This window comes from Pagrus major, chromosome 5 (genome assembly GCF_040436345.1).
Source record: "Pagrus major chromosome 5, Pma_NU_1.0".
Lineage (NCBI taxonomy): Eukaryota > Metazoa > Chordata > Actinopteri > Spariformes > Sparidae > Pagrus > Pagrus major.
This window is the reverse complement of record NC_133219.1, coordinates 36,898,625-36,907,674: the sequence shown is the minus strand read 5'-3', so window position 1 is coordinate 36,907,674 and position 9,050 is coordinate 36,898,625. Positions and strand designations below refer to the sequence as shown.

Sequence of the window (9,050 nt, the reverse complement as noted above, 5' to 3'; positions counted from 1 at the left end):
TTCATCTTCTCTTGTCACCTTAACCTTCTTTCTAAAGGGGACTCCAGTGATTGAAGTGATGTGTTTAAGATCTGCCAACAGAGGGAGCTGGTGCAAAAAGTTCCTGTTGTGAACTGTGAACAAACCTTAAAATAAGACACTTGTGACTGCTGCTCTGTTTTTCTCGTGGAGGAAAAAAAACCCTTTAAGTCTGTAATTTTAAATATACAGACTACATGACATCATCTTGTCTGTGTTTGATGTTTTTATTTCATTCTCAGCAGTGAAAACCTGCATCCATACAAACGAGTACTAAATTCAAATGCTTGAACAAGAGTATTTTTTGAACACGTTGCGTAAGTGAAGAAAAATGATTATTACAACCAGCACACAGATGCTTGAAATAATGGAGCAGCAAAAAAAAACCAAAAAGATTACCAGTGAAGTGGATCCAGCAACGATCCCAAAACAAAGATCATGATGGAGTGATAACAAACACACTGGGAAGTAACGGTGCATCGTATGTAACAAACGGTGATTTCTAACGTCAGGCAGGTATTTTTCTTAACGTCTTCTTCGATCAGTAGTTTCTACTTGTTAAGATGCAGAGAAATGGCTCCTGATACAAACATACAGCAGGTAACCAACATGCATTCATGTTTTTTGAGCGTTTTTTTTTCTGAATGAACACCAACAAACTTTGGACCGCGGCCTGACGGATTTTCTGGGGCCGATGACGATGCTGATATATCGGCCGATGTTATTTTATACACAGAATATTTACATTAACGCACATTTTTTGCAACAATGCCTCAAATGTGGTTATCAAACACTTCTGATAAAGATTTGTATATAACGGAGGCAGGATAACAAAAAACTTCATTGTCCAAAATGACTGAAGCAGTAAACTTCTTCATGTTCTGTAAAAATAAGTTTCCACATATTGGCCGACCTGTGACGGGCCAATATCGGCCGGTAATATCAGTCAGGCTCTTCTTCAGACTGTTTCTATTCCACTTCAATCCTGTCTCTACCCTGAAGCATCAACTGCATAACTCAAATGTCTGAATCTAATCTAGGCGGCAGCACGTCAACACACACACCGTCCTGCTCTGCTCAGACAGTCTCCTTTGGGCTCTTTCTTTTTTCCGATGCCATCTGTTCTGTGTTGTGGCAGTGCTATTCTGTCCTGAGGACTAACTATCGTCTCTCACGCTTTCCTGAGAGCGCTCTTGTTTATTTCCTGTCACTCCTTAACCTGTGGAAGAAAAGGGCAAAGTCCTCTTTTTTTTTTTTGTGAACGCTATCATACTTTGTATTCACTCTGGCCCTGTCAGGTGAGTACAAAGAGAGGAAAATCACTCGGGAAAGGATAAACAAATACATTCAAATTCAGAAGTATCACGCTAAGGCAGTTTCCCTTGTATTTCGTGGACCTTGCTTTAGCTCAAGTTCCCTCATCCTGTCTCGGAGGAGGATGACTTTATTTTGGACACTCACATCTGTGTCACCAGTGTGTCTCTCCGCGTCTCCCTCGGCACAGCCAGCGGGTCGATAAAAAAAATACATATATCAGTCACATATTCATCATTGCACCTCACACCTTCACCACATTGAAACATACTTAAAAAAGCAAAAAAAGGTTATAAACACCCCCCCCATTCGAAACACCATCTCTTTAAAGAGAAGTGGTTTCATCACACATGTCAACATTGATCTGACTAGAAATTCAAACTGTTATTTAAGGGGGCAGCCAATGATTTTCTTGGCTATCACAAATGATTTTTAAAGACCTCCCGACCTTTTTATCAACAGATTCCTCTGATAGTTTCTAGATTGTGTCCATTGTGTGTCAGCTTATCTTGTTTGTGCCTCAGATGTGTAAAAACTAAAAGGACACAGGATTCAGTCCGAGTCTTTGGAGCGCACGCTGCTCCCCAACTCCTTTTAAAACAGAGGTTACTCAGGGAGGCAGAGAGGAGAGACAATGATGGGAGTGTTTTGGTCCACAAGAATGTATCACGGTCCCCGTTTGAGGACTACAACGCCGACTCATGCTCCGGGGGTACCGGCTTGCTGGCCCATGAGCGGGTCGGCGCCCTCCACGCTCTCCTGGACGGGCGTGGTCTCGGGGTCCGCCGTGATCACGATGGTGTTCTCGTCCACCAGCTCGCAGGTGGGGTTGGAGAAGGCCGACAGGGGCAGGGTGATCCTCTGCATCTCGCGCTCGTACACTCGCTGCTCGTGCTGCTTCTTCAAGTCCCGACCCCTAAACACCAAATACACAAAAGAAATTCATTAAACACACACATCTGTTACAAATCTGGAGTTACCTACTCCTGAGGGAAATGTCTGGCTCTTAAGCTGCTCCATAATGTTCACCAGCTAGTTGCTAACTCTACCCCTCAGGTAGCACACTGAGGGTTTCTCAGAGATTTTCTACTGAAAGCAGCTCGCTGCTGTGGCCAAAAACTAGATGCTTGGAGCACTAAGTGGAACCAAAACAGTTAAAGGGGCTCTATGTAACAATTTAAATGTGTTAATCCCTTTTTTATTGGTCATATGTGAGCGGATTGTAACATGACATGAAAAATTAGACCTTCCCCGTCTTTCTCAGCCTGTGAATGTTTTTTTAAGTTGTTTTTTTGTGAAGGACTCAGGTTGGATTTTCCATGACAGTCCAAAGGATGTGACTTTGTGCACATTCTCGAGTGCTTCTCTCCGCTAACAGAGATCAACAGCAGCTAACGTTAGTTTAGAAATAGAGGCTGCTAACATAAACCAATGACCGGCTTCCAGCACAACACAGACGTTCCCCAGCAGCGCCTCTTTAAAACCAAAAATCAACCAATACAAATGACTCTTCACATCATCCTGGTTGTTCACTGTTATTTTTAACCCGTTGATGAAGACAAACAATCACTAGCAGGACCAGCATGCTAGTAGCAGAACAACACAGTAGCTTCTTCTTTCGACAAACTGATCAGCGGGGGTTCACAACACGTCACGCACACGGACCACAGAGCGACACTCCCACACCGCTGCACCAACCGGATTTGGTGTAAATGCAGCCTAACAGACAGAAATCCTGCACACTGGACCTTTAAGTACTGTAGCTGATACTAAGTATAGACTCCTTTTGTGGGACCACCCAAACTAAACACTCATGATAAGGAGCTTTAGATAACATACTGTATATAGATAACAGATCCTTTTTGAGCCTGGTCTGCTGCAAACACAAGGGACAGATGGTGAAAGGGAACAAGCTGGCGAGGAGTTTATCTCCTCCGGGGCAACACAGTGCTGAGAAGCAGCATGAGGCGGCTTTCCACTGATCTGGAGCCAAAACAGAGCGATATACTCTGAGATTTAAAAACACTTCCTACCTGCCTGCTTCAGTGCAGCATACTGCGACACTTTGCTCTGCTGTTAAAGCCTGTATACAGCCACTGATTCTGTGCACCAGGGTGTGGTTCACTTTAGTTTCAAGCATATCTGGGTTTCTTTTTAATACCATTAATTCCTTTTAATGCCACTCTAATATCTGTATAGCCAGCACCTAGCCTAGCTTAGCTTTGTTTTCTTATTCTGCCTTCGCTTGGTGTTCGGTTTATTCCTCTGTTTTTACCTCTGCCAAGGTGGTTATGATGGTCGGTCAGCAGGATTACACAAAAACTACTGAACAGATTTCCACTAATCTTGGATGGAGGATGGGTCTCGGCCCAAAAAATAGACCCAATTAACTTGATCTTACTTGATCCAGATAAAGGGATGGATCCAGGAATTTTTTCTCACTTTCTTTAACATTGCAAGATACAGAATTGTTCTACATTTTGGCTAATTTCTTGGAAATAATTCATTGATCTTTATAAAAAAAAAATCCAGCGTATTTGGGTGGTTGGTATCTATGAGTGAGTAAAAAAGAGGACTGTTGGGCTTTGGCAGAGGTATACGCTCTACTGAGTGCCATTACAGTTGTTGAATGAACTTCTATGACTAACAATCTGTAAATTCAGACTGGAAATGTTTGGACAGCTCGCCTGGATCTGTCCAGATGTAACTCTGCCTACCATCAGCTCTGAACGTGCTAATTAGCATGTTGTACATAGTTTGTTTAATCTGTGTAAAGCCCAGGGTTATGCAGGGTTATGGGCCAGAATATTTCTTGGCCAGGACTGGAAACTTCCTGAAGCACTATTACTTGTCAAACTACCCAGGCTAGCTGTTTCCACATGTGCTATTGTAAGCTAACTGCTGCTGGCCCGATCTACATATTTTCTGGACAGATACGAGAGCAAGAAAGAGGACAAACATTTTCCCCAAATTTTATGAAATCTAATATTTTTTTGTGCATTCTTGAGGGCATACAGTCAAAACACTTGCTCATCACTGCAGAAGCTATATGCAGGGCTGGCGGGTGGGAAGCCTTTGAGGGATCAGTGTCCTTGTCGCTGCTCAAACTGACTCTAACTGGTTGGTCGGCAGCCTGTTCCCACTGAGGGTATAGTATGAACCTCTGGGTGCATTACACTCTCTCCATTCTGGAGAGGTCTAGAGTGAAAAGAGTCGGTTTATATTGAAGGAGGCATGTGGTCGTCTACAGCCAGTGGGCACGCTCGCCAGACAGCTATCACATTACTGGAGCTGATGCCAGAGCAGGTATTAACCCTCTGACATAATATGCTTCTCCTCCTTATTAATTATCACCTCCTTAAAATAGAAAACAAAAACCGGGGCACTGCTAATCAGATTTGAGAGCCAAACAAAGATCTGTACGGGGCATTCTGTGCCGTGCCGAAGGGAATCCGAGTCCCCTGTTTCACAACATTGGGGACGTCATTTCATATCTTACATAACTGTAGCGAATATGCAGGCTTCTCTTTTCAATCCAACCCTCCTCCTCGATGCTCCCTTCTCTTTCAAGAATATAAAATAAGTTGAAGTGCTTAAAAATAGACTGCGAGCTTTCCCTTTCCTGCAGCGTTCTGCTGCCGTCGACGTCAGAGGAGCAATAAAACGTCTCGTTTACATCCAAGTGGAACAACAGAGAGCATCGCTGGGGAATGTGCACAACAGCTGAGACCATTAACGTGCCCGCGATCACATGTGTTTAACACATCACACTGCCATTTCTCCTGTGTGTCTTTGAGCTAGAAAACAACACGACACGCGCCAGTGGAAACAGGAAGACGCAACAAACCTCTGCAGCAGCTGGCTTTGTGCCAGAGTGACAGAGAGGGACATGCTGTAATAATAGCATCCTGTAAACAGATTAGATGTGTTAAGTCTCATGTCTCTCCATCTGATGCTGAACCAAATCAATAAAGGGTAACGCCACCAATTTTACACACATTAAAGTGTGTTTACAAGTCTTGTGGAGTACTACTGCACATGTTAAGAGAGTAGTATAAAGGCTTTTTGTGGCTCCAGAGGAAGCTGCATGTAATCTGATAAACTGCCTACAGAGATGTCACCCATTGGCTAAGTTGCATTGTGGGTAATGTAGAAGACTGCGTAGAATAAAAAATGCAATAGCTCTGGTTCAACTGTATTTTGATCATTTGTTTTTAAACTGTCCATAATGAGTCTAACATTGTTTTAGGAGAGCAATGCTAAAATGGTGGACCGCTTTCCAAAATCTGGTGCCTACATTACCCACAATGCAACTTAGCCAATCAGTGACATCACTGGAGAAAATGTATCAGATTACATGCAGCTTCTTCTGGACTTTTTTTCACATGTGCAGCAGAACGCCCCAAAACCTGTGAACACACTTTAATGTGTAAAATTGGCGGAGTTTCCCTTTAATAACCCTGCTGCGATGTCAATACTCACCTCTTATAGAAGTAGCCAAACGTGATGCCGACTCCAAGGACGATTATGATCGCCATCATGAGGATGCCAATCACGTAGCCTAACAAACGTAAAGAGAACAAAAAGGGTTAAAAAATGACCCTAAACACATCAAAACGTTACGTAGTTCATGTGCAGAAACATATAAATAAGATTTATACAACATACCAAGTGTTCCCAGGTCCTTTTTCTGTTTGGGTCCTGTTCGCACTCGCTGGCTGATTCCCATCACCGGCTGCACGGCGGCAACCTCTCCCTGAGAGGGGCCGGATTTGGCCGGCTGAAAGGTCTCTGCGGAGGGAGTGGTTCCTGTTGGGTCGAGGGATTCAGCCTTTGCTGGCACAGTAGGGCCTTGTTCTGGAGACACAATTAAACAATACCAGTGTTAAACAATATTCAACGTCTCTCTTTGCAAAGACGCGTCTCTCCCTTTAATATCTCAGTTTGCATTAGAACATTGCGGGCTGTGTTTTAAATCACCAAGCTGCGTTATGTTTGGATTTTCAGATGAATAGGACGAGCTACCTTTATTTATCAGTCACTGCATTGAGCTGCAAAGGTTTTATATGTCAGGTTATTTTCTCCATGAACAGTTTATTTGTTTTTCCAGAAGATTTCCATCATCCCACCGTCCATCACCACCAAGAGGGGCAGTAGCGTGCACAGACTCTCTCTCTCTATTTCTGCTGAATATTAGTTTATGCCAGAGATTCACACAAGTTGATGTCACAGGGTCGGATTATTCTGCATTGTTTCCGGAGAGACATTTTGTTTGTGACACTGTGGCTCCTGGGTTTTGCGGTATTGTGTGCCTAGCAGTTTATCTGATTTATCTTTATCTGTTCTGTCTTTTACTGTTTTATTAATGTTGATTTATTGTCCAGAGTGTGAAGATGCTTGTCATAATGCTCTTAAAACACACTTAACCTCTATTTGACTTGACTAGAAGCACATCAAATGGGCCGTGTGGTTTCTAACACCAACACCCTCCTCTACAGTCCTGACACGCTCTCACCAAGTTGTTGCAACATAAATCAGGAGGATCGGCCGCCGCAGGTTGTTTTTTTTCAAATATGTCAGACATAAACAGGCTCTGCGTGCTCGGCTCTGGCACAGGAAACAGGTTCAGCTGCAGATGTAAACACCAGCTCTTTAACTCTGTTTCCGTCTCCTCTGCATGGATTGTTTTTTACAAACTCTGCTGGAGTTAAAAGGCGTGAAGTCATAAATTCAAGCAGCCAATTAGATGCCGTCTCCAAGGTAAGACTGATCCTTTTCTGCCAATGAGCTGTGGTCGGGGCGGGGTCGACACTTGGTGGAAACTGAACTTTTTCAACATGTGACTGCAGGGCTTTGTTATTGTGTGACTTGGGTTTGGCTTCACAGTTAAGAAGGAAACAAAGGCCAAAGTAGAGGAGACTTCTCACAGTGGCTTACCCCTGACCAACTGACCCACTGCACACTCTTAAGAGAGAAAACACATGTGTGTTGTCTCTAATCTCTGAACAATGACTTGTTTTTTTGTTGTATTTAAAGAGAAAGAGAAAGCTTCTCTGACCCATTTAAAGTTTAAAGATCTGGCTGCATCCTCTCTCATCAAGCTTCCTGCATTTGTTGTGTCGACTAATTAGAACATTTTTTCACAGCTACAAACATCTCACCTCATTATTTTCCCCCAGAATAGCCCACTTTTTTAAAATAATGAGCAGAGAAGAGAAAAGTAATTGCTGGCAGCATCAAGAGACCAGAGTCTGAAAACTCTCACAGAGCCCCGTGAGAAGAAAGCAGCCATTTCAGAGAGGCTGTGCCATCAATCTAGAATATTTATATTTATCCTGCCTTTTTTTCCTGTGAATATCTCTTCATACAGTGTGTGTACAGTGTTTGCCAACCTTTGCATGTGTCAATCGCGCAGAACTGTCTCTGGACCGTCCCATCTGGGCCAGCAATGTAGCACCAAGGCCTCTCGGAGGAGTCTGGGTTTCGGCAGTAATTGTGATCTCCAGCACCTACAGGAGGAACGACGAAAACAGTCTGTTACTGATGTCTCATCTCACAGGCCTCTGTCTGTCTGTCTGTCTGTCTGCCTGTCTGCCTGTCTGTCTGTCTGTGAGGGTTAACCACTGGATTCATTAATCATTAATAGTACTTCATCACACGACAATGAACAGGCCGCCATGAGCACAAAGGAAGGAAACAGCAGCTAAAAAGACCAGAAAACAGAAACCAAAAACTTCCAGTTGTAGTTTTTCTTTTGCTTTAAACTGTTCAACAACATAACAACACAAAAAAAATCACAGAATCATCCTTTATTTGACAGTAAAAAGACACCTGAGTGTGGAGTTTACCTGTCTGTGAGTCAGGATGCACGTTCACATCATAGTCTCTGGTGGTGTTGGTCCAGTTCAGACAGGTCAGACCTGAGGAGGAGCTCTGTTGTTCCCCTCTGTACTCCACACCACTGGACCTCATGCAGTCTGAGAACAACAACATGACATGTGAGATAAATAATGAAACATGATGCATCACATTTTCCATGCAAGATATTTTAAATCAAATCAGAACACAAATAAATATATAAAAAAAAAACAGTCCAGGATGAGTCACGTTACCATTTTGATTTCCATTTGATGCACTGCTCTCCACAATCACCACACTCAGGAAAACAACGTGCAGGGAGAAAAACATCTTGCAGAGCTGACGGCCTGAATTCACACACATCATGATGAGATTTTCTCCGAAGCAAAAATTACAAAAACATGTAGAAAACAGGTGAAGAGCCTGTGACTGAATGTGCTTCAGACACACTGCTGCTTCTGCTTCAGGAGTCCCAGCCCTTGTTTTTGTCAGAGCAGCTCAGCTTTCTTCGTAAACAGCCTTCACCAGGAGGAGGAGGAGGAGGAGGAGGAGGAGGAGGAGGAGCTGCCCTTTGCAGTAGAAACCTCAAGGTCCTAAAGCCTCACCAGGTTCCACTCATGCCCAACAGGACTGAGAGCTGCAGCTGAAAAACAGTTGAACAGGAAGCTCATCCTGGCACACAGCCTGGCCAGAAACAAGCAAAAAAAAAAAAAAAAAAGCTCATGCATACTTTTGTTTAAACTTAGTTTTACATTGTCTGCCTATAAACAGCTGCTCTGCTTTCCATTTTCATTTTAAAGCACACTCACTCAATACTTAACATTTATAATCCTTCCTTATCTGGCTCTCAGGGCTCGGTG

At 43.4% G+C, this 9,050-nt stretch overlaps 1 protein-coding gene across 1 annotated transcript; it reads right to left on the bottom strand.

The window, feature by feature from the left end:
- Nucleotides 1-226: 226 nt before the first annotated feature.
- pik3ip1 (phosphoinositide-3-kinase interacting protein 1) lies at nt 227-8,678 on the bottom strand. The gene is made up of 6 exons (XM_073466637.1): nt 8,445-8,678; nt 8,181-8,309; nt 7,725-7,841; nt 6,001-6,189; nt 5,815-5,893; nt 227-2,248 (listed from the first exon to the last, which is right to left on the bottom strand). Exons 1-6 carry the CDS (start codon nt 8,554-8,556, stop codon nt 2,032-2,034), a joined length of 843 nt encoding a protein of 280 aa, XP_073322738.1. The 5' UTR covers nt 8,557-8,678; the 3' UTR covers nt 227-2,031.
- Between the last annotated feature and the right edge of the window lie 372 nt (nt 8,679-9,050).

What these genes read in the sequence shown, in the direction of transcription:
- pik3ip1 (XM_073466637.1), bottom strand. Translation starts at nt 8,556, where the DNA reads ATGATGTGTGTGAATTCAGGCCGTCAGCTCTGCAAGATGTTTTTCTCC. An exon ending in GCATCCTGACTCACAGACAG is followed by an intron (nt 7,842 to 8,180) that starts GTAAACTCCACA and finishes TTCCTCCTGTAG; the next exon opens with GTGCTGGAGATCACAATTAC. An exon ending in TTTGGCTACTTCTATAAGAG is followed by an intron (nt 2,249 to 5,814) that starts GTGAGTATTGAC and finishes TTTGGTGTTTAG; the next exon opens with GGGTCGGGACTTGAAGAAGC.